Here is a 26,397-nt window from a genome sequence, read left to right on the forward strand (position 1 = left end):
ATGACTGAAGGCACTTTCACAAGATACTGTATGTCATTGACATTACTGGCCATTTAATGAACGTCTGTCTCCAGGTTTTTGAGTCCTGCTGCAGATGAAGCCTGTCAGTATGTGAGAGGAATTGTGGGTAAAAACCTGTTACTCCTGAGAGAGCTGAATCTGAGTGATCGTGAACTAGGAGACTCAAACGTGAAGAATCTTGTTCCTTTGCTGCAGGAGAAACACTGTAAACTAAACACACTGATGTGAGTATTGTGTTCTTTTATTATTGTATATCTAAAGTATCTTACAGAAATCAGGTGACCATAACACAATAATCCTCAGTAATCACTGAATATTGGCATCAAGTACTTTGTGTTTGTAAATTCTCTCTCTCCTCTTCAACATTTTAGGCTGCATAATTGTGGTCTAACAGAGGAAAGCTGTTCAGCTCTCGCTACAGTCCTGAGATCAAACTCCAGTCTGAAAGAGCTTGACATGAGCAACAATAATCTGCAGGATTCAGGAGTGAAGAAACTCCAGGACGGATTAGAAAATACAAACTGTAGACTGGAGAAACTCAGGTGATTAAAATTAACCACTGTTTATTTTTAATAGTGAAATTATCTTCTGGTCAAAGTTTAAATATTTTATATTGACATTTATTGAAGAGGAATAACCCCTTGAGATGAACCATCTCGTTTTCGAGGGGGTCCTCGAGTCCAGGTACAAAATTGACATTGACCTTACAGCGGCAGTCAAATAAAACAGAAAACACATACACAAATGAAACAGAAAACACATTACGCTAATGGTAAGTGCAGAAATATATGATACATAACTCATACAATCAAGACATTCACTCATGCAAGACTCTCCAAAGGTTGCTCACTCATCCCTCAAAAGAGTAAACACATGTAATATGTATGTACCGAAACACACATCTAGACACCAGTAAACACATATGCACAAATAAATGTAAAAGATTAATGCACCATGCTTAAAATAGTATTCATTTAATCCCATTTAAGGGTATCAACTCTATCAATGGTAACCACTGTAGAGCAGTAGTGTAGTAGTGACCACCGATAATGCTCCAGCATCTGTCCTGACCTGTGCCCTCAAACCAGCACAGAGACATAAAAAAAAACCTAAAAAAAACAATTGCATGTATTCTGAAGATGTTGAGCTGGGGCATTTTAAAAAATCGGAAAGGAAGTCAAAGAGCAAATTGAAATTGGAAGGTTATTCCACTCATACGGTACTTTATGTTGAAATGCATATCTTCCTATTTCTTTATTGATTTGAGGAATGAGAAAATAGATTTGGTTATTGTGTCGCAAGTTATAAAATGAGCTAAATGGAATTAGATATTGTTTTAAATAGGAAGGATAGTCCATAAAAATACATTTAAAAATAAATTGTAACCAATGAAAACGCCTTCTATCTGGTAGGGTCAGCCAGGACAGTTGATGGTACATTTCACAATGGTGTGTTCTGTCGGGGCAGCGGAGAATAAATCTACACAGGCTATTGTAGGCAGTGTTAAGAGACTGAAGGCAGGAGGCAGTAGTGTTTTGGTATACGGTGTCGGCATAATCCAAGATTGGCAATAAAAGTTGAGAAACAATTCTTTTTCTGACAGGAAAATTAAAACAGTTAATTGACTGGTATAAAATTCTAAGTGAGCAGTTGAGCTTATTAGTTATATTATGTACATGAGTGCTAAAAGAAAGTGTCAAGCCAAAGGCCAAGATACTTGACCTGCCTAGTAGGTTTTAAGGGAGTTTGATCAAGAAATGTAATTTTTAGTGCATTTTCAGATGAATGATTCAGCTTTTTTTGAAAAAGCATCGAATATGATTTTGATTTGTTAAGTAAAAGCTTGTTGGACAATAGCCACTGCTGGACTGAATCAAAACCATTTTGTAATGTAGTGCTGATGTCATAAATATTAGGTTTGGAACAATAAATGATGTGTCATCAGCATAAAGTTGGATATTGCATTCAGTGCAGCTACGTGGAAGATCATTGATAAATATCGCAAAAAAGTAAAGGCCCGAGAGAGGAACCTTGAGGAATTTCTCTGTCAATGCCAGTGAAATAAGAGATGCTGCCCCCAAAGGACACACACTGGCGACGATTGTGTAGATAAGAATTGAAGCAAAGCAAAGAAGAGGTAGACCGACCAACAGAATACAATTTGTCTAGCAGTAAGTAATGATCAACTAAGTCAAAAGCTTTAGTAAGATCTAAAAATAATGCACCTGTGATTATCAAAGCTCGAAAACACATCATTGGTAAATTTAAGAAGTGCTGTAGTGGTAGAAAAATGTTTTCTGAATCCGATTGGCATTGAGATAATAGGTAATTGTCAGCTAAATAATTCGATAATTGGAAAAAGATTATTTTCTCAAAAACTTTTACAACACTATTGATGATTGAGATGGGTCTGTAGTTATTAATATTTTCAGGATCGCCACCTTTGTGAAGTGGGATAACTTTGGCACATTTCCAGGCTAAAGGAAATTTACAAGAAGAGAACGACAAGTTAAAAAGTGAGGCCAATGGCACTGCTAGTACATGAGAACTGATGTTATACATTGATCATACTATCCTTCCTAATAGTGATATTAAAACACATTTTAGGCTTAATATTAAGAAATGTGAATTGTGCAATAAAGTACTCCGAATAAAGTTTAATTATAATATTTATATCAGTAAGTTTCAAGTGATATATAAGTCAGTAAATATGTTAATGGGTTTGTAGTAAATATGAGGGTGTTTTCACACTTGAGTCCTCTTTAATAGAACTGAACTCAGACTCCTTTAAGTAGACCAAGAGGTGAACTAAATGTAGAGGACCCAGTTCTCTTTATGTTCACACTGTCCCTGTCCCTGAAAGAGGGCTCAGATCCTTATTTGCTCCACTGAAGTAGGAATGTGGTCTCAGACCTCTTTGTGTTCATACTGTTGCTCTTTGGATCTAGTCCAGTTCAGTGTTTGGATGGCTGTCCTATGGCCTTCAATATTGGATCCCATTCACTTAAATTGTATATGCCTCACTAACCAAGATATTTGGTTGTAAAGATTAGTATTAATTATCATTATTATTATTATGTTATATATTGTTTCTTAGTATGAAATAAATGTATTTTAAATGCATTTGGTATTGTTTTTTTCCCACTTGGTATGCATTTGATGTTTTTGCGATGTAAAACATTTTTCAGAATTTAGTAATTCAATTGTCTTTTCTATAGACTTTCAGACTGCAGTATCACAGAAGAAGGTTATAAAGCTCTGGCTTCAGCTCTGAGATCAAACCCTTCACACCTGATAGAGCTGGATCTCACAGGAAATGATCCTGGACAATCAGGAGTAAAGGAGCTCAATGATTTACTACAGGATCCAAACTGTCAGCTGAAGACACTGAGGTGAGATATGATGAAATAACAGAAAAATTATATGCAGGTGAATTGTTTATAGAAATATTATTTAACTAATACTTTCTGTTGGATCAAAATAAATTCAAGAAAAAACATTTTACACTTTTTTCCCCATCATAATCGGATGCTGTTTTTTATTATGCAAAGTAGGGATGTCCCGATCAGGTTTTTTTGCCCTCGAGTCCGAGTCCGAGTCATTTGATTTTGAGTATCTGCCGATACCGAGTCCCGATCCGATACTTCTATAATACATAAAAAAAGAATAAAGAAGAGCGAAAAAACAGATCCAGGATGTTCCTAATTTTTTATTTAATTCACCTTATTTTAACATTCAACAACTCTGTTAACAAACAGAGCACTTCTGTGAGGTAGCTTGAACAATCAAGTAATAAATAAATTCTTCACTTTTGGACTTAAGTGCAACAGTAAATATAAAAAAAGTCTAATATATAAACAAATAGCACCTCAACTTAAAATACCCGGTAGGCATGTAAACAAATAAAAAATAAAAGTGCCACATTGTTGGCAAAGCCAGTAATGTGCTTTTAGGAACTGCACTCCTAACTCTTACGCCGGTTTCACACTGCACTGTTAGCAGAGCGTGCAGCGCGTATTTTTTTTGCCGCCCATGTTAACAGATTAAACTAGTCTTTACAGCGCAGAGGTGGCGCGGCAGTGCGTAGAGCAGAGCAGAGCAGGAGTGCCTCGATCGTTTCGGCGCCGAGTCTAATTTTGCTGCGCCGCTTTAGCTGAATTAAAGTGACAATACATTGATCATGGCCAAAATACACTGCAGTTTTATCCAAAAAGCGCATTGATGATATCTATTGTGTTTTAAACAGTCAATCAAATGACCAACAGCAATGTAAAAAAAAAAAATGTCCAAAAACAAACTTGTTGCCATACCAATAAAAACAAAGATGAACCAAAAGTTATATAAATGAAATTATTAATAAAATAAGCTTCTTGACAAGTCTTTTCTCTTAAATGTATTTGAAAACGAAAAAAAGCAATGCCAACTTATCCATTATAGAGTACTCTGTCTGTACACAACCCGCGGTTCAGCCGCACGTGACAAACACTGCCAGTGTGAAAGTAAAACGCGCATGTCCTGGGGCCTCATTTATAAAGCTTGCGTACGCACAAAACGGGGCTGAAAACATGCGTACGCCAGTTCCTGCGCAAAAGGTGGGATTTATGAAGAAAAACTTGACGTGAAAATATGCGCACCTACACGCAAACTCTGACCCATGCGTACGCACATTTTGGAGACGGAGCAGGTTGGCGACACCGATGGTGAGTTGGAGTTAAATGTCTTTTTGGTCACTTTTAGAATTTAGAATTAAAATTAAACATAATACAGAAAGATAATACAAATAGGGTAGAGTGGGGGAAAACGCCCCCCTGGGGTAAAACGCCCCCCACCTGTTTTTCCCAAAATAACCACTAAAAGTAGTCAAGATACATTTTTACTGTTGCTATGCACTACGTTGATAACGGGGATATACAAATCTCTATGGAGAAGCTGACACCAGCGACACATTTGAAGAGAAGAGGATTACATGGTAAATGCTATAATTTTCAGATATTAGTAAATAAGTGTTTAAGAGAATATTGTTCTGCAGGATATCGCAGTGATGTATGATAGATGAACAGTGAAGTCTGTAGTTTGAGATCATATATTATTTATAAGGAATATAATTATATTTTAAAAATTAAACATTTTTTTTAAAAACTCATAGCTTGTGGGGTAAAACGCCCCCTACGCTGAGGGGTAAAACGCCCCCCCTGGGGGCATAGTTTCTCTATCATAATTACTATAATAAAATATTTCTGTCTATCAAATCCTTTGTTTTACACTTAATGCAGTATAACTAGGTGGTAAAATCAAAATATTTGAACAAAACATTGCTAGCACAGTTAGCTCACTGATGGAAGGTAGTTAATTTTGCCTATTTTGAACATTGCTGAAATAAATATTAATATATATACATGTTGATACATTACTTGCCTTTTACCTTTAGAGATTAAAAACTATTGTCTGTTAATTTTGCTGTTGATCTATGAAGCAAACTGGTTGGTAAGAAAGGGGGCATTTTACCCCACCTTGGGGGGCGTTTTACCCCACCGCTGGGGCAAAACGCCCCCTTTGTACAAAAATATTTTCAGTGAAAATACTAATTAATTATGAAGGCTGAGCAATTTTAATATTTGGTGAATAACTCCTGCCATAGTCACTCAAAACCGGGATGGCAATTCTAGTCACATTTATGTTTTGTTTCACTATAATGTCACATTTTCCTTAAGGGGGGCGTTTTCCCCCACTCTACCCTATAATTTCCCTCACCAAGCCTGTCACTTGAAGCAAATATCCATTCCTTCTTATGTCCGCGCCAGCGAGCGCGTTGGGCCGTTTAGTGAAACTGACGCAGTTTAAATAAATAAAATAATGATTTAAACTATGTTTTACTTCTGATATAAACATTTAGATTAAATATGCCATTCAAATTATGGAGTTAAACACGTAAACATGAAATCATACTGAAAAGTTACAACATTTTTTTATATTCAATTCAATCAATAGAAATATTTGTTGTGGATGCGATGTTTTCAAACACTTTTCCTGTGGCGTGCTGTGTTTTAATGTTTTAACCACAGAGATAATTGCTTATCATGATAATACCAGATTTTCTGAGAAAATAGTTTCGTGCAAATAATGCCCAAGGCCTATCTGTTTCCATTAAAAATATAAATCAATTAAAAATACAATTCGGCAAGTGGAAAAGATTGAGAAAAACTTTCTCTGAAATGTATTTTACACTATTTGATTTATGTAGGCTATTCAAAAACAAGGCAAGGATAACTACTTGATTTGTATTAATGTAATGTTTCTTGTACCGTTTATATCATTTGCATATGATTATTCATCCACGTGATAACGTTTAAGTTATCACGCGGATGAATAATCATATGCAAATGATATGTAGATGAGGATCTGCATAGTAAAACTAGGCGTTGTAAGCTCCATATATGAAAAGCAGTCCAGATCCAATGCAAAGTTAATTCATCTTCCCTTCTGCAGGTTTTTGCGTCCTGATGCAGATGAAGCCTGTCAGTATGTGACTGGAATTGTGGGTAAAAACCTGTTACTCCTGAGAGAGCTTAATCTGAGTGAACATGCACTAGAAGACTCAAATGTGAAGAAGCTCACTGCTCTACTGCAGGATAGACACTGTAAACTAAACACACTGATGTGAGTATTTTATATTGTTATATACTCTGCAAAGTAATCAATTTCAGGGTCTAATCGAATAATGTTATTGCTGTTCTTTAAAGTTTTGGGGGGCTATTAAATAAACCATCATATTGATTTATCTCTCTGTTATTGAGGCTGAAATAAACTGAAGAATGCTTCCTGTCTTTGTTTTCTTTCTCTTCAGGCTGAATAATAACAGTATTACAGAAGAAGGTTGTTCTGCTCTGACTTCAGCATTTAATACGAACCCTTCAAACCTGATAGAGCTGGATCTGAGTGGAAATAATCTAGGAAATTCAGGAATAATGAGTATCTGTCCTCTGTTGGAAAATACACAATGCAGAATGGAGAAACTCAGGTGTGTATTTTTATTCATCAACATTTCTGAATGTTAATATACATTTGTAAATGTCCCTTTTATCAGATTAACTGAAAATGAAAACTACACTGGCTTAAATTTCATATTTACTGTTTTCACCTCAGTTGTCACCTCACCTCACCTCACATGTCACTGTAGTAGCAATTTTTTATCTCACTGGGAAAAACAGCATCACAGGGTTAAGGAACACTCAAAAGGCAAAATTGTAATAAAGAAGAAAAGGCTTTTATTCTTTGAGGAATCTTTTCGCAACCGCAGCCACCCAGATGTGAAACAGAAAGCCTAATAGACATAATAAAACATACAGATCTTATACAGTTTCTCGGCAAAAGAACTCCTCCTTCCAGGTTTCTTGTAAATTTCCGGAAAGATACCCCCTATCTCCTGCTGGTTCGGACTGGTTCTACCCCCCCTGGGCAGGTCATGCTGTTCTTTGTCCCTGAGAAGCCAAAAGGCCTTCATTTACAATCTAGATGACCTCCTGCTGTTCTTTATCCCCTAAGGGGATGGCATGGGACCCCTTGTTTATTGTTAAACGACCCCTGTATTCTCCTGGCTGGATCCTTTCTCGTGCTCATGTGTAAGTTTTATCACCCTGTCTTCCTGTCCCTTCTTCAGCTGTTAGAAAACCCTCACAGAAATATATATGGTCAGATGCTTTTACACACACTCAAATGAAATCAACAAGTTTTAAATGAATGGACACAAGAACAATGAATTTTTCATTAACATCTCCCCCCTGTTTATCATTCTCTGATAACCAATAAAATAATAAAAATTCATTTCTATTTTCTAAAATCAATCAAACCCATTTTACTATTGAATCCCCAAGAATACAATCACTTCAAGTCTTTACATCACAGTTACACTCCTCATTACTGACTTTCATATACCTGATCATTTTACTTGAGTCTTGTAGAAAAATTAAGATGGCTTAAAATGGAAAAAAAAAAAAAAGAAATAACATTAATAAAAGAATAGTAAATAGTACAGTCAATCAATGATATCAAAACCTAAACAATCAAAGTTTAGGAAAACCCGTTCATTGTTCCAGAAAGGCAAAAAGGAATTTATCACATCTCTGTGTAAATCTCGTCGCTGTCATAGTCATACTGCTGCTCATCAGTAGCTGAACGCATAGTTATTTTTACTGCTTGTACTGATGTCATTGTTTTGGCTGTCCCTGCTCTAATCAGTCTTTGTACTGAGCTTGAAATGTACCTCAAGATACATGGTAAACAGAGCAGAACTAATAGTCCCATACCAACAATTGGCAAAACAGTTTGAATTATTCTGAAAAACCACCCTGACCATGCGGACATCAGCCACTCCATCCACTCACTACCAGCAGCCTGAGGCGGCTCTTTTACAGCTTCTCTCATGTGCTCGATGATATTAGTTAAGTTGTCACTGTAATCAGGAATATTAAAACAACATGATACCCCCAACATTTTACAGACTCCACCCCTCTCTGCCGTCAGAATGTCTAGGACCAAACGGTTCTGAATAACTGATTCTCTCAACTGACGCATTTCCTCGCTTATTAATGTCAAAGCATTTTCTGTGCTATTGGCTATCGCTAGTACTGTCCATGCTAACCCATTAATCTTGTTTATCGTTACTGCTGTACCCACCCCTAAGAAAATTGACCAACCTATATTTGCTCCCGGTGTTGTCCACGGGTCAGTTAATGTATATCCTGCATAACTATTTGGCAGAGCTTCAGGCAAAATATTAATATCTCGTTTTTCTCTTTTGCCTACTTTGTTTGGCAAATACACAGAGGTTCCCACATTCATCAAGGCTGGATAACAGCAACCTGACCAGTCTTTTGTAGGCAAACGGTGATAAGCTCTGTCGCCACATACCCACACCGCAGCTGGTGAACTTTGGTTTGGTTTGTTGAATGGGCATGTGAAGTTGATTTCTTTGTTGTTGATGACTGCTGTACAATTGTCCATTGTTCTGTCATGTATGTTGATTTTGATTCTGCAGTCAGACCATCCAGTCCTTAACAGTCTTGGTCTGTTGAAACAGACGCAAACGTCACCCTGGGCATACGTTACCCTCAAAGGTGGAATTGCTATGTTAGTGTTGTTGTATTGTTGTATATGATCACAGTCGTCAGCAGGCTGTTTCGTTGGTACTCTTCCCTCTTCCAGGTCCACAACAGTTTTTAGCACTTCAGTCATCTGCTGAGGAATAAGGCACTTAGTTTCATTGACTGTTGCTGTCGTCAGAGGGACAGCTTTCCATGCGTGTGACATTTGAAGACACATCCAGCAGCTTGTCTTGATCTCCAGTTCCTCTTTCTGCAGCATTGCTAGTGCGCAGGCTTTGTTCCCCTGGCATTTCATCATTGCTTTCTTTACTTCAGGATTTATCTGACCTTTGTTTGTGTCTTCGTCCCCCATCCAGGCCAGTTCTTCTTCAGTAGCCTGTTCGACCTCGGGTGGCGCAGGTGACAAGAAAGGTGTTGTCATTGTTGCTGCTTGTGGTCTGGTTGCCTCGACTATCATAATGTCTATTGTTTCATACCAGTCAGTTTCAGCCAAGTCCAGGGCACAGTAGTACCTGCCTTGGTCAGTACGCGTCGCATGTTTCAATTCCACTCTCATCCCGTATCTGTTGTTACTCATTTTGTCTTCAGCGTACACCTGAAATCTTTCATCATATTCCGTCCTGTAGTGATGAGCGTATGCTTTTACGTCGGTCCACGCACATGGGCTTTCGCAGAAGTAGAAATGTGCGTGCTCCTCGGTATGTCCATTGCACCCGAGACAGTTCTTCTGGAATGGGTTGCACTTGAAAATCACACTTGATCCCTCCTCTATTGTGATGATGCTTCCGTGCAGTCCTTTCACCGGCTCCACTTCCGTGAATGTATCTCTTTTATCACGCTGTCTGATGATGCTGTTCAGCACAGATGTTTCAGAACAAATAGTCACTGATATCAAAGTTAAGATGAACGTGCCTTTACAAAGTCCGCACATTCCTGGTATTCTGAGTGGATGCCATGGCTTTGAACGATCCATCTTGTCTAATTCTGCAACTGTGTGTTTTTTTTTTTTCTAAACCACTCAGAGTCTTATCAGTCTTTGTTGATGTGCAGTGTGCAACCTGATACTGCCTGTGCAATCAGAACCCTCCTCTATTCCCAGCTTCCTTCTCACAGCTCGTATTTCACTCCGCTTGTTGCTGCTGCTAAAATGTGGGGATCTGTTGCCAGTAAATCTTTTCGTTTTGTTAGTTCAATGGTCAATGTCTCTGACTGTACAAATGGCTTTATTCTGCACACTGGTCTCACCACTTTCTCTGAGTGACCTTGCACCTGCTTGTCTTTAGGGCTTATTGTTGAGCTTGCTGCTGTCTTTGGGACTCCTCCTCCTGTTGCTCTTCTGATATGGGCGGAACCTTCCTGCAGTGGCTGGAATGAACCCAAGTCGCTCGTTCCCCGACCTTCACCGCCGTGTATGTGACCAGCAAGACTTGAAATGGTCCCAGCCACCGTTTCGCTCTCCAGCTTTTCCTCCTGAGGTCGCGGATCACCACGTAATCCCCTGGTCTGACGTTGTGCAGGAATGTCTCTGCCACCTTGCTCTGAGCTGCCTTTACCTGCACAGAAACAGCAGATAGCAGACACGACATTTCTTTGCAGTAATTCAACATTTCATTCTCACACACATCTGTTGATGGAAGCCGCCTTTTTTCCCCCACTATACCCATGAATGGTGGTCTACCAAATAGAATTTCAAATGGGCTCAAATTCGTTTTTACTCTCTTTCTCATTCTCATGTACATCAGTACAATGGGTAGTGCCTTCACCCATGACAATCCCGTTTCTTCGCAACATTTTGCCAGTTTGGTCTTCACCGTCTGGTTCTCACGTTCAACCGCACCTCCGCTGGCAGCGTGATATGCACAGTGTGTTCTCAGATCGATTCCCAAGAACTGACCCACCTGTTTGATCGTCTCATTGACGAAATGACGCCCGTTATCTGAGCTTATCTTCTTTGGCACGCCCCATCGGGGCAGGATCTCGGTTAGCAGCGCTTTCGCCACTGCCGCAGCATCCTGTTTTGAGGTGGGAAAAATTTCCACCCACTTCGAAAACATATCAACAAGTACCAAACAATATTTCTGCTTTCCACAAGGGGTCAGTTCAATGAAATCGATCATTAAATATTCAAATGGCCCATCTGGGGCTGGTTGGCTTGCCAATGGTGTTTTAATGCCCCGTGCAATGTTGTATGCGGTACAAATCGCACATTTTTTGCAAAAATTTTCAGCATATATTGTGAAACCTTTGGTAAACCACAATTCTCTCATTTGCATAATCATCCCCGCCTTTGACACATGGTCTTTCCCATGTGACAACTTAGAATAATGTTGGAAAAAGTGGCTTGGTAGGCACGGCTTCCCCTCAACAGATGTCCATACACCATCCACAAGGCGGCAGCCTGCCGCCTTCCATTTGTTTTTCTCAGCTCCTGTGGAAAAAGACTGCATGCTCTGTAAACAAGGAGAAATGTCATTATGAAGGTTAATGTCAACTGATACGCAGGTGGCGGCGCTGGTATCTACTTCAGTCTGGGTCGTTGCCGCTGTTTTTGCCGCCATATCTGCTCTGGCGTTGCCTGTTGAGATAGAAGTCTTATCGTTAGTGTGCGCTGCGCATTTGCAAACTGCAATCTTGTCTGGAAGCAGAATGGCCTCCAACAGGTCAGATACCAAAGTAGCATTCAGTATGGGTCGGCCGTCTGACTTCAAAAATTTTCTATGTTTCCACAAAGCGCCAAAGTCATGTGTGACCCCAAAGGCATAACGCGAGTCTGTGTAAATCGTCACGCATTTACTAGTCATTAGTTTGCATGCTTCAGTCAGGGCGACTAACTCAGCTGCCTGTGCTGAGTAATGAGATGGCAATCTGCCGGATTTTACAGTTTCAAATTCAGTCGTCACCGCATAACCTACGTTATTCTGTCCTGTTTGTGGATTTTTCGACGCAGATCCATCCACAAAGAGGACATTGTCACAATTTTCAAGCGGAATGTCTAACAAATCTGGACGTGGTGTGCACACGTGCTCGAGAGCTGACAGACAACAGTGGTGCTCTTCGCCGTCCTGTTGTGTTGGCAAAAGAGTCGCAGGATTCAATCTTGTACATCTTTTGACAGTGATATTTGGCATATCAAGCAAAATCGTATGATACCTCAGCCATCGGGCTGTAGACAAGTGTGATGTTCTCTGCTCCTGCAAAATCAAAGACACCGCATGCGGGACCTCTAAGGTCAAATCAGCATAGCCCACAAACTCTCTTGAAGCCATCACGGCCAGCTCAGCTGCCGCCACTGCCCGGAGGCAGTGTGGCAGCCCTGCTGCTACAGGGTCGAGTTTGCCTGAGAAATAGGCTACAGGTTTCAAACGATCACCGTGGTTTTGCAGGAGCACAGAAGCCATAAAGCCATTTCTCTCATCGACCATCTGCGTGAACGGACGGTCTATAACCGGCAGGCCTAACGAAGGAGCCATACACAACTGTGTTTTCATGTTATTAAATGCTATCTCAGCTTCACTCGTCCAAACAAGTCTGTCACATGATTTCAACCCCTTCCCTGTTGTAAGGGCTCGTAGGGGCTGCTCTAAAATGGCATAGTTGGGGATAAATGTTCGGCAGTAAGCACACATCCCCAGAAATGACAACATCTGTTTTTTTGTTACAGGCTTTGGGGCTTCTCTTATGCCCTGCACCCTTTTCTGTGACAATGCTTTGCTGTTTGGTTTAATAACATGCCCCAGGAAAGTCACTTCCTGTTTCACAAACTGCAGCTTTGAAATACTGACCTTGTGGCCCTCCCTTTCAAGATGCTTGAGGAGAGACACACTGTCAGCCCTGCAAACAGCTTCACTCACTGAGCAGATCAAAAGGTCATCAACATAAGATAACAGCGCCGTCCCTTCTGACAAAGCCAAATTTTCAATACTTCTTCTGAGCGCTTCATTGTACAAAGTTGGAGCTTCACAAAAACCCTGACATAGCCTCGTAAATGTGTACCCCTTGCCATTAAAATCAAATGCAAACCAAAACTGGCTTTTTTCATCAACCGGAACGCTAAAGAAAGCATTAGCCAAATCCACCACAGTAAAGTATGTTGCATTTTCTGGAATCTGAGTTAGTATGGTATAAGGATTGGGGACTCGAGGAGCGCGGGCGATGACTGCTGAATTCACCGCCTGGAGGTCCTGAACAAATCTCCATTGCAATGGTTCACCTGGGTTGCGTGCTTTCTTTACAGGAAAAATTGGGGTTCTGACAGGTGAATCATTGCAAGGCCTAATTACTCCCTCCTTCAATAGAGCGTCAAACACTGGCGTTATGCCCTCTATTGCCTCACGTTTCAAGGGATATTGCGCTTTACATGGTCTGAAATCAGTCTTTGGTGTTATCACAACTGGCTCACATCCCTTAATGAGGCCCACATCATATTTGGTTTTAGCCCACAAATTTGGTGGTATTTGTGCCAAAGAAATATCGATTTCTGAAGCAGAAATACCCCCCTGTGCTGTCACATTTTTTCCAATAACAATCATGTCTCTTTTGACCTCAAGTTTAAAATCACAGTTCGATTTAAATGCCCCCACACTCTTGCTCTCTGCTGTGTGTGTGTCAACTTTCACCCAGTCTGTGGCAGATAAACACTCTTTCACAAACAGCCCTATATCTCTCCATTGCTGGCTTATGGCCTTCGAGACAGATAAGTGGCATGCAGTGTTCTCTGTCATCAGATAGCAAGCCTTCTGACTGTCAGACAACACTGCAGACAACGCACACACATTCTCCGTCCAGAAAATCCTGTCAAATTTCACACTCTCATTCTGCACAGCATTAAACCACATTTTCTCAAAATTTGAATCACGCTCTGCCACCACATGTGAAGTACAATGCATTTTCTCATTTGTCATAAACTCTGTATTGACTGGGTTTGTACGATTCTTTGCCAATTTCAAAATCTTTTCTGCCCCATCAATATCTGTAACCTGCCAGACATAAGCCCACTTCGGCTCAAATTTAGTGCAAGTAATTTGTGGTGTCTCCTCGATGCTAATTCCATACTGATCAGCACAGAGAGACAAATTTAATTTACACATTAGATCACGAGCCATCAGAGGTGCGGGACAGCCAGGTGACCAAACAAACTCGTGCTTGAAAAAGCGTCCACCCTCCGTTTCGCACTCTAACGGCTCGGTTAACCGGTCAGAAATCAAATGCCCAGACGCTGAAGTGCTCTCAAACACTTTCCCGGTTAAACTTGGAACGCATGGTAAATCACATGGTCGTAATGTTGACAGGCTCGCTCCAGAATCGACTAAGAATTCAATAACTACCCCTTTGACCCGTAATGGATAGATAGGCATTTCAGAAAACCCTGTGCTTTTGTACAATCTCATACACTCATCATTCACAGCTTTGTTCACAGTTTCATCAGACACACAAAACGGTTTGCAAGCAGTTTCTTCATTGCAAGAAGCAGAAAGAGAATCAGTGTATGTGTTTGTGTTTGCGTCGTGTGTGCATGTGTTAGTAAGAATATTTTCACTTCCCTTTGCTGTAGCCAGAGATTGGCCCCAAAAAGTAGGACCCTTTCCGTCCCGCTCTCCAGTCCCCTCGTTTCAATCAGACTTCATGGTCGGACACGCGGTGCTCCAGTGGCCTTCCTTCTTGCAAAATTTACACTTTGTACAGTCTCTGATCATGTGGTCATTCGTTGCACAAATGTAACAGCTCCATCTTCCTCCAGCAGCTCTTCTCTGTCCTCTTCGGTTAGCAGGGTTTGGATGGGAAAACTCAGGTCTGTTGGGTTGCTGTGATTGCTGTTGTTGCACAACTACCATTGTGAGAGGCTTTTTCTTCCCGTTCTTTTCTTCGGCGTCTTCTTCGGCATGAATAGCGTGTTGCAGCACTATATTTAAACGGCCTTCCTTCCAAGCCACATACGTGGATTTTGTCCCTCTCTTGATTTCGGGTTTCATTCCTTGCAGGAAATAGCCCATCAAATGTTTTTCCCATGTGCCTGCTTTCGTTCCCCTGTCTTCTGGCTCGGTTAAACCACTGTACTTTGCAAATGTCTCAAAAAGTCTGAAGTAATAGTTTCTTACCGACTCGTCCTTTTCCTGGACGCAACACGTGATTTTTTCAGTGTCCACACGTGGGGGGAAAGCTTCGCTGATGGACCTGGAGAAATTTTCCACTTCTTTCTTGTATGGTTCGTTGCTGTCATGCTCCCAGTCGACGTGCACTCTTCTGATGTCTGCTTTAGTCAGTTTGCCGGCCACCTTGCCCCAGTTTGCGGCGCCCATTCTTACAGTTAACAATCGTTTCAGTTCTTGTGTAGTTGGGCTGAATTCTTTGCATACTGAGAGCAGTTCACTAGCAAAACGCTCACCCGCGTCCTGTGGATCTGGCAAATGTGCCATAGCGTCCTTCATATCTGACATAGTCCATGCTCTGAAAACTAGCATTGGGCCATCTGTGCCCGCAACTTCAACCATCGGAGCCGTCACACTCGACACTTTAACTTTTGCCGCTGTGAAACTGACCTTTTCTTGCTTCATTTGCGATCTTGTTAGCATTTGCTGCCCGCTTGTTCCCGGTTTTTCTACATTCGGGGTGTCCGGAACTGCATCAGACGCTTCTCTGTAAACTTCCCCCTCTTCTTCTTCGCTGTTTGTCGCGGCCTGTGCTGAGGAGTCTGCCTCCCCCTGCTGTACTGGCGGTGCTGGTAGTTGTACCTGAAGCCTTGCTGCCAACATTTGTGTAAGTCGCTCTGCGGCTTCCGCCTCTGCTCGCGCTGTTCTTGCATCTGCCTCTGCTAGCGCTGCCCTTCGATTGGCTTCCTCCAGTTCGATTTGCGCTCTGTTCTGTGCCGGTTCTTGTGTGGGTCGGGGGACTGGTGGAGGGCGGTCCAGATCGGAATCCAACTTAAGGGCCGAGATCTCCGCCACTGGGTAGTGTGTTAAATTGTACGCGGGCGGCGGAGCCGTCGCCTCCCCGGTCACATGTGGAGAAACACACTCATTCGTCTTATTAGTAGCATTCTGTTCCAGTGGAACCGTTTTCACACATACAACATTCTCGGCATTAAATGCTAATTCTTTTTGTATTTGTTTTCGTTCTCGTCTATCAGCTTCTTCTACCCAACATTGTATAGTCGGTTCGCAATTCACACATACATGCTTAACACACACACAGCAACCATTCTGTTTTCCCTTGTTCTTTTCTACTGATTCTTTTACGACATTAAGTCTTATCTTGCTCAAGGTTCCCGCCTCGGGGAAATCGTGATATTTGATCAGTTTTTGTATGTCAACCATACATTTACCACCATAATTATTTCTCATTTGACAGAAAATTGGTGTATAAAAATGATCTACTTTACTGTTAGATGACCCCATTTTGGCTGAATCTCCCTTCTGGATTTCACAATTTCGACACGTGTCTTACAGTATCTGTCAAACGTCTTCAACAGACCCGATCTTTCCCTTACCCCAAGATCGGTCGGGTGGTTTGTAATTACGTTTCACTCAAAAACTTCCTATAAGCACTTTCCAGCGCTCGATTAATTCTGATTTGACGTGGCTCTTCCGTCCACCTAAATCGATTAATTTGATGTGGCTCTTCCGTCCACTTGTACGAGATTTCCTCAGGTTACAGAGTTTTTGAGTAAAACTAATTAATCAGCAATTGTGATTATCTGAATCACCTGTGGCACTTCCGTCCACCAACGAGCTTAAGTGTGGTAGATACCGATCCGAATCTGTCAGATCAATTTCTTCCCCAAAAAATGTGTGATTATCTGAATCACCTTTTCGCTCGTACCAAAAGCAAAACTCAGCCAATATGGTTCACGTTCACTCACAATTATCAAATTACACTCAACTTCAATAAAACAATTTTGCCGTTTCTTACCCAGAGATGCTTTTCTGTTTTTCCCGCAATCGTCGCGGATTTTTTTTAATCCTGGTGGGAGTTTTTCTTTCACTGGTCCTGAGTGTGGGGTATTTGCCTCTCTCTCTCGTAATCTGTTGAGTTTCTATCTCAAACCGTCGAGGTATAAGACGGCTGCCTAGTGCTGCCGAGGTTGTGCACTTTCCCGTCAAATCCGTTCTCAGGACCAGGAGAAGAAGCGTCCGCACAGGATCCCTCTTCTTGACACCAGCTGTAGTAGCAATTTTTTATCTCACTGGGAAAAACAGCATCACAGGGTTAAGGAACACTCAAAAGGCAAAATTGTAATAAAGAAGAAAAGGCTTTTATTCTTTGAGGAATCTTTTCGCAACCGCAGCCACCCAGATGTGAAACAGAAAGCCTAATAGACATAATAAAACATACAGATCTTATACAGTTTCTCGGCAAAAGAACTCCTCCTTCCAGGTTTCTTGTAAATTTCCGGAAAGATACCCCCTATCTCCTGCTGGTTCGGACTGGTTCTACCCCCCCTGGGCAGGTCATGCTGTTCTTTGTCCCTGAGAAGCCAAAAGGCCTTCATTTACAATCTAGATGACCTCCTGCTGTTCTTTATCCCCTAAGGGGATGGCATGGGACCCCTTGTTTATTGTTAAACGACCCCTGTATTCTCCTGGCTGGATCCTTTCTCGTGCTCAGGTGTAAGTTTTATCACCCTGTCTTCCTGTCCCTTCTTCAGCTGTTAGAAAACCCTCACAGAAATATATATGGTCAGATGCTTTTACACACACTCAAATGAAATCAACAAGTTTTAAATGAATGGACACAAGAACAATGAATTTTTCATTAACATGTCACTTATTTTAAATATTATAATCAATTATGTAACTGAATAAACTATGTAAATGTGGTTTAGTTCATATTGTTCTTAGTTGTTTTTAAGAATGTATTTATAAGCCCACAACTAATCTCTGTCCAAACTTATTTTTGTTTTACAGACTTTCAGACTGCAGAATCACAGAAGAAGGTTATAAAGCTCTGGCTTCAGCTCTGAGATCAAACCCTTCACACCTGATAGAGCTGGATCTCACAGGAAATGATCCTGGACAATCAGGAGTGAAGGATCTCCTTGATGTAGCACAAAAACCAGACTGTAAACTAACAGTGATGTAAGTGTCTTAAAATTATAAAGTGTAGTATTTTGAATGAACTCTATAATTTAAAGACCATCAGGTGATAAAAAATTTTAAATATGTATTAAAACTGCAATTTTAAAATATCCTTTCCATCACATACAATATGTAAATTAATTTAGGAAGGAAGATAAGCATAAGCCATAAACACACTGGTTTAACATAGCATAGCAGAAGTGTTTAATCAGTTACCATACTTTAAGTGCACAAAGGAAATCTGTGTGTTTCCTTTTACTAGAAACTCTGTCTGTCCCTTTGAAAGTGCATAAAATCAAATGTTTTATACAATTGTAATAAACATTTAAAATACTGTTGAATAACATCACTTAACATTACAATTTTACATTGTATTTCTGTGTAAAATAATGAAAAAATATATATTTAACCTCACATCTAACAACAATTCAATAAATAAATTGGTAATGTCTGTTAATTTTTAAAAATGAACACAAAAAACTTCCTTCTAGTTTATTGTGAATGTTAGCTTCTAAAAGAATGTTGCTAGATTTAAAAAATGTGCTCCAAAAGAAATCAGAATCTTGCACTTAGACACTAACCACACACTATGTACATAAACTTGGCCCATTAAAAAGGAAGAGTGTTGCAAAAGGCATTCAATTTTAAGATTATATGATATAAAATGATAATCTACTTTGTTTAGATTTTTGAAAAGTCCTGCTGCACTGGAAGCGTGTGAGTATCTCACTAAAGTTCTGGGTAAAAGTCCATTATTACTGACAGAACTGGATCTGAGTGGAGATAAACTAGGAGATCTGGATGGAGAGAAGCTCTCTGCTCTTTTGATGGACTCTCATAGCAAAGTGGAGAAAATAAAGTGAGTAAACATGATTTTATGCATTATAACTTTTTGTTTTATATTTAACATCAATGTATTGTTTTAACATTACAATTCTGTTGTCATAGTTTCTATTTTTCACATTGATTACACACACCGTTCCTCGTTTCATCATTAGTTTAAGTGTATATTATGCTTTCAGTTTCCGTCATATATTAGGCTCATTTGAGATGAGAAAAATCTGTGCAGAACCATTCAATGGTGGATGAACCATTGAACGGATGCAAGCCGGAGAAATGTGTCTGAGTGTGGGCCTGTGTCTGATGCCATGCTGACGTATGTCAAAAAACTCTTGTGACGGCGATGCGGACTTGTCAGATTCTGCAGTCGTAAACAGTTGCTCTCCATTGACTGCACTGCTCAAAAGCACAATAGGAAACGACTTGCTGACGACACAGCTTAACGCTCATTGGTTTAAACATCCATGATGTATTGTTCTCTTTTAAAATGTTTGAATTTTGAAATTGTGATATCATATTTTAAGCGATTATCATATGGGATAATGTGATTGTCATATTTATTTAAGAAAATCAAAAATATGTCTTTTGGATGGAATTAAATTAATAACAAGTACTTTGGATGTCTTGCGTATCATATTTATTTTCACATAAAAGTTATATCCAGTTTATCAGCAACACCGCGCATGAGTGTGAATCCCACGATATCCACGTTTGATATTGTAGATTTCTGATCTACTATGAGAAGAGAGAACTGTTCGTCTTGCCTTCACTTTTTTCACTCCTCCCCCTCACTGCAGCCGCCAACTCTCGACTTCATTTCAAGCGAGGCGAGGCACAGCTCATCTCAAACGAGCCTATATATTATCCAGTTTTCTTCGTGTTTCATGCACACTCTTACATTGCCATCTCACATATTGGATTATTGTTTTCTTGAATTAAACAAAGTTACACTGCTGTTTTAGATCCACTTCGCTTCACCTGATCTTCTTGCCCAGTCAGTGCGTGACAGCAGCAGTTTCTGAAGTGCTACAAACTTTTGACAATGTCAGCCACATGTGTGAACATACTGAAAACCTGTTGAACTGATGTGTGTTGAATATTTGCTGAAAACAAGAACAATAAATCAGGTCTTCCTGTTTAGGTTGAATAATTATGAGATGACAAAGAAAAGCTGTGCAATTCTAGCTACTGTTATCTCCAAAAACACCATCCTGAAAGAGATGAACCTGAACAACAGCCGTCTGCTGGACTCAGGAGTCAAAGAGATCTGTGAGGGACTGAAGAAATCAAAGCTGAAGATACTGAAGTGAGTATATTTCACCATCAGCTGCACAAACCAGGACTAGCTTTATTGTGTAGTATTATTCAGCACATAAATCAGTGCCACAGTGACTCGGGCACACAGTGTTCAAAGGTAATTAAAGGAGTAGTTCACTTTTAAAATGAAAATTCTGTCATCATATACCAGACAGTTTTTGGGTCCCATTGACTTCCATAGTAGGAAAAAAATATACTATGGAAGTCAATGGGACCCAAAAACTGTCTGGTTACTGACATTCTTCTTAATATCTTCCTTTGTGTTCAGCAGAAGAAAGAAATTCATACAGGTTTGAAACAACATGAGGGTGAGTATATGATGACAGAATTTTCATTTTAAAAGTGAACTACTCCTTTAAGAGATCAACATTTTTTGGTTTCCTCTGTTTTATTAAGATATTTAAATATTGGATGTTGTTTTTCTAAGCAACAGTAAAGATTTATCTAAAAGCTGTCATGATTTTGGGTTTGTTCTTGTCATGTTTCTATGGCCCTGTCCCAAATGGCACACTCCGGACTTGTGGACTTCCTCAGAGTCCACACTTTGGTGATGTCATGTAGTGCAGCCCTAATAGGGCCCTTGGCGCGAGTCCACAAGGGGACATTGAGAGGTATTTTTGGGACAGACTTGATCGTCACGCCGGAAATAACGGTCTGGTTGTTGTTGGACAGGAGAAATCACATTTTTGCGCTCTGACATCTTATCTCCATGTCAGCTATACACAGCCTAATTTTACAGTTCTATATTTTGATATTGTGTATGCCACCTGGGCATTAGACAATATACATCATGCTTATTTAAATGATGTATACAGTTGTACATAATAATACTGTTCCATTTGAACTAAGATTACAATTTTAACTCATAATGATAAATGTGCATGCGTTTCAGATGAATTTACAGGTTTCAATATTCATACTATGTTTACATTTGACTCAGTAAAGCCCTGACATTCGGTTTTATTTATTTAATGAATCATAATGCGATCATATTATTCAACGTGCTATTATTATGTTTGAGACATCAACCACTGCTTGATGACCATAATGTTTGTATAAACTGTAAGTTACAACTGGTAAAATGTACATCTAGGTCATAAAAAACGTAATATTTTCATCTCGGCCATGTCAACAATTGCCCGTGAGCGAAATCTCCTCCCATCCGTTGTCTGATTGGCCTTTCGCAAGGATTCCTGGGTAGTTGAAGTGCGTGGAGCCTGCATCTATGCGGGCTTCACGGAAGACCACTTCAAGGGTACAAATGGGGCGCTGCTGAGCACACTTCAGAGCATTAAAATGCTGAATGGGACGGCCTACAGACTCGTAGACTCAGCGAGCACGCGCAATATAAGTCCACGAGACCGAAAGTCCACATGAAGTGCGCCATTTGGGACAGGGCCTGTGTCTTGTCATGCTTCATGTCTGTCATGTGATTCCCTGTTTGTCATGTGATCCTGCCATGTGTTTTTTTCATTGGTTAATCGTCTGTTCATTGTTCACAGGTGTCCCTTGTCTTGTCATTTAGTCTGTGTATTTAAGCCCTCATGTTTGCCATGTGTCTTTGTCAAGTATTGTTTCCTGTAGTTCTGTCATGTGTAAGTTCATGTTCATGCCTTGGTTTTTGTTTTCATGCCACGCCATGTTTTTGTTTCATGTTTGTTTTTATTTATTATAAACTGCACTTGGGTTCTCAATTACAACTTGCCTCCAGTGGATACCATTACAAAAGCATACAAAGGTATGATTAGTGATGGCAAAATGAGGCTTCCTGAACCACTGAGACCTCGCAGTCCATTGCTTCAGCCAAAGGTTCATTACTCGAAGCTTCATTCAGCATTGCTCACTAGTGACACCTAGCTACTGTGCAAAGAAATAGCAGACAAATTAATTCATTCTGAACCAGTGTTCAGAGCCACGCCCCCCCTCCCTCCCTCCCTCCCTCCCTCCCTCCCTCCCTAATTTTATTTAAAAAAAATTTTTTTTATAAAAAAAATATATTTTATAAAATACTTTTAGAAATATAAATATTTATTTGTATATTTTTATTTAAATGTATATTTTATAAAAATATTTTTATAAATACAAATATTTATTTATTTATTTTGTAGGCTACTCACTGTTGATGTCTGTAACCTTTCATTTGCAATAATAAAAAGACATGATCAGACATTTGTCCATTACTGTGTATAATATAAAATATGTATCTTTCTCTGTCTGAATTTACTTGTGCAGTCACACACACAGTTTATTAATTATTCATACATTTTTTGGATAGTGACAGTATGAACAACAACAGTGACACTGTTGAGTGCAGTGCTTATGTTAGAGGGAGTGTAATAAAGTACATTTATTCATTTAGCAGATTATAGAAGTAAACTGCAACAGAATAGTCCGGAAGGAAGGATTACAATAGATTTTTTATTGAGAAACAGAATTATTTCAAGTGTGTTGGGGTTTAGATGATTCCTCTTCTTGGACAAAATCTCTCTAGCCTTGGAAAATATCCTTTCACAAGGAACAGGGGATGCAGGGGAACGTAAAAATGGCAGTGGTACAAATGAGGACACTGATGCTTCTGTTGAGCCCAGACAGGGTAGGATTCCCTCTTTCTTGCTGCTCCATTACCAGGAAAAAGAAGAGTCACAAAAAGCAAACACATCCAAAAAGGCAATCCAAATCAAAAAGCAGTCCAGTCCAGATGCAAAAATCCAGAGCAATCCAAATAATCTTATCTAATTAATATAACAAGACTATAATATAACTAGGCCTACTATAATAATAATATACTATAACTATTCTAACCTGATAATGTAATAATATACAGCCCTCACATATGACACAACAGTTATCATCTAACTCTCTGACTCTCTGACACTACTACAACTTCTTCTACTACTCCTGACAACACCCACAAGGAGGCGCGAGTTTCGAACCGCCTTTTATCCGGAAGCGACACTCAGACCGAACCGATGACGTATCCACACAAACCGAGGCCTCGTTTGTCATTAGTCACGTGATTTTCACGTTAACAACACAAGCCTCGAATCGCGGCTTCATCTGGCACGCCCACTTTTTCTCGACACACGCTCCGACGCCTCGGTTCAAATGTCCCATCACTAGGTATGATCGATTGTCTTATGATGAAAATAACTGGCTCTCTTAGTCTGATGCGAGTTTAACATTTTTAAAATTTGCAGTAATTTAAGAGAAAATACAGGATGGATTTAATATCAGTTTATTACATTTCTAATTTTAAACAGATTGTGACATGTGGATTGTTACATGTATTATTACTGTTGTTGACAAGATTTTGGTCATAAAACGTCCCAACCTCTAAGTAGTTTAAACATAGCTGCTAGAAATTCACCACATGTTGCATTAATCCCCGAGTGATCGAGCCAGAGGTCACAGTGGCAAGGAATGAAAAACATAAAATATGGTTTTAGCAGGAGAAAAATACTTTGAGAGAAACCAGGCTGCACTGGGGGAGCCACTTCTCCTCTGGCGTAACAATTAAAACAATGTCAACTTAAATTATAACAAACAAGTGTCTTTGAGGCTTGTGGTTGGCATAGATTGTTTCAGATTTGACATGGCAGCAGTTCATCGAGTCTTTGACCTCACAACAGTGATATCACTAACTAAATACAATACTAATAAACACAACAAAAAAGGGCATAATTATACTTTTTACATTTAAGATGAAGTTTAAAACACTATCACAGACTCCTGGTCACCATTATTTAATTGTAATTCATTAATCAACTTCAACATTAATGACAGAATGTGGTTTACCGTGTATCTGATAAGCGATTCAGCTAATTAATAAATTGGATCCCCAATGTTCATTTTATTTCAATTTTTGTGTGTGTGTGTAGACTCTCAGACTGCAGTATCACAGAAGAAGGTTATAAAGCTCTGGCTTCAGCTCTGAGATCAAACCCTTCACACCTGATAGAGCTGGATCTCACAGGAAATGATCCTGGACAATCAGGAGTGAAGGAGCTCAATGATTTACTACAGGATCCAAACTGTCAACTGAAGACGCTGAGGTGAGACGTGATGAAAAAATACAACAAACATTATATGCAGCCAAATTATTTATAGAAATATTATTTCAATAATACAATAAGCTACATAATATGTTGTTACATCAAAGTTGACTGCATGATTCCAAGACTAATATCATGTAAAATGGATTTTGTCATTTCACCAAGTTTAATTGAGAATTTAACTGAATCCTGCTTCATCTTCTCTTCTGCAGGTTTTTGGGTCCTGCTGCAGATGAAGCCTGTCAGTATGTGACAGGAATTGTGGGTAAAAACCCATTACTCCTGAGAGAGCTGAATCTGAGTAAACGTGAACTAGGAGACACACGAGTGAATCAGATCTCTGCTCTACTGCAGGATAAACACTGTAAACTCAACACACTGAAGTGAGTATTTCACATGGTTAAAAATAGTATTTTTAGTACCTTTAATAGTAATGTTACAGTAGTTGGTAATATTATTTCCTCATTTGATTGAGTCAGGGGCGATTGACAGACACAACACCACAATAAATTGATTTTAATAATTATTTCAGTTTTTGACTGTTTGACTTTTGATTATGCAAAATTCTCTTTTACATGGTGTTTGAACATAAATGTGTGTTGGCAGATAGGCAAATAAGGGCTTTTAAAACATCCTATAATAAATAATCGGTGGGGTATTTTGAGCTGAAACTTCACAAACACATTCTGGGGACATCTAAGATTTATATTACATTTTGTAAAAAAAAAAGTGGTATAATTGGTACCCTTTAAAACTGAATGAGAAGTGTTACAGTCAAATGAGGAAGAAAGAAGATTAGTTATCAACCAAAAATTCAATCTAGAACATTTAATAAGCCCTGAAACAGACCCCAATGCAATAGGCTTTTATGTGGGTTCTTTACACGTCAAACATCATCAGATCAAGAAACTGAAATCAGGGAATCCTGACATCTGGAGCGGCATTAAAATCCCCTCCCATAATATTTGTGTCTGTAAAATATGTGTTCTTCCAGTCATCACTTTAGGTAGCCATATTCTGAAGAAAAAAAAAAATATATATTTATTAGCAGCCTGTCGGCCTTGTTAGTGTAACCATAAACATTAATCAAGATGTAATTACATCCATTTGATTCAAGAACCACGATAATCCAGTGACCCTCGTTATCGCCTGAACTTGCAACAATTTTGCTGTCCATCCATTTAAACAAAAGAAGACTTCTGCTGAGTGAGAAGTTACAGAATAAAGAGAGAATAAAGCCTCTCCACCCCATTGTGACTGCCAAAATCTCACATCTACATCAGTTGAATGAGTCTCTTGAAGAAAGAAACAATTCATTTCACTTGCTTTTAGAAAAAGTGCCTTAGGTTTAACATTACACATAATACCTCGAACATTTAAAGATAACAGAGAAAAAGCCATGAGCTTAGTGGTGTTGTGTATATTGATTTATATCTGTCTGTTAACTTGAGAAAGAAGGGTGAGATCTGATATTTATCACTAAGATTATTTTTTATTACATATAATTTTTCTTTAAGATATCTACTTATTGTTGATTCTGCTTTCACCTTGCCAACTTTGTCCCATCCAAACCCTTCCTGTAGTTGTTAACCCCCTCCTTCCTCCTTACAAAACTGCTTCAGCTAGAGTGAAATATGTAGGCTTTCCAGTATGAACTGGACATTTCAGGTCTTGCCATAACATTTCAATGGGGTTTATATGTGAACTTTTAGGTCATTTCAAAACATGTTGCTTGTACATTGTGGATCATTCAGATCAAAAACTTTCACACCTGTGAAATATAGTTGAAATATAATTTGATATAATTGAAACTTTGAAAGTGATGTTGATATCTTCTTTGGGACCTTTTGCTTGACTGCATTTCCAGTTTTCACTTTTTGTTTTGAAACTGACTATAATTTGTTGTACAAGGAACAAAATATAATTCAGTTTATTTAATATAATTTATTTTGTTCAGGTACTTTCTAGAATAACTGATTAATAGCTGAATGTTAC

The 26,397-nt window shown here is 39.3% G+C and overlaps 2 protein-coding genes across 2 annotated transcripts in view; both read left to right on the forward strand.

Moving 5' to 3' along the window:
* Window positions 1-4,698, forward strand: part of LOC311295964 (uncharacterized protein) — a 597,210-nt gene extending 592,512 nt beyond the window's left edge. Inside the window, exon 6 of the mRNA XM_084417547.1 lies at window positions 3,573-4,698. The gene's annotated coding sequence lies outside the window, so the exon portion shown is untranslated. The remainder of the gene's footprint in view (window positions 1-3,572) is intronic.
* LOC311295941 (uncharacterized protein) overlaps window positions 1-26,397 on the forward strand; it is a 389,126-nt gene that overhangs the window by 312,862 nt on the left and 49,867 nt on the right. The window contains exons 55-61 of the mRNA XM_084417493.1: window positions 75-245; window positions 393-563; window positions 18,023-18,193; window positions 18,879-19,052; window positions 20,175-20,339; window positions 24,229-24,402; window positions 24,615-24,785. Of these exons, the coding sequence (XP_084273619.1) occupies window positions 75-245; window positions 393-563; window positions 18,023-18,193; window positions 18,879-19,052; window positions 20,175-20,339; window positions 24,229-24,402; window positions 24,615-24,785 (1,197 nt within the window). The remainder of the gene's footprint in view (window positions 1-74; window positions 246-392; window positions 564-18,022; window positions 18,194-18,878; window positions 19,053-20,174; window positions 20,340-24,228; window positions 24,403-24,614; window positions 24,786-26,397) is intronic.

Source organism: Rutilus rutilus (genome assembly GCF_951802725.1).
Source record: "Rutilus rutilus genome assembly, chromosome: 8".
NCBI lineage: Eukaryota > Metazoa > Chordata > Actinopteri > Cypriniformes > Leuciscidae > Rutilus > Rutilus rutilus.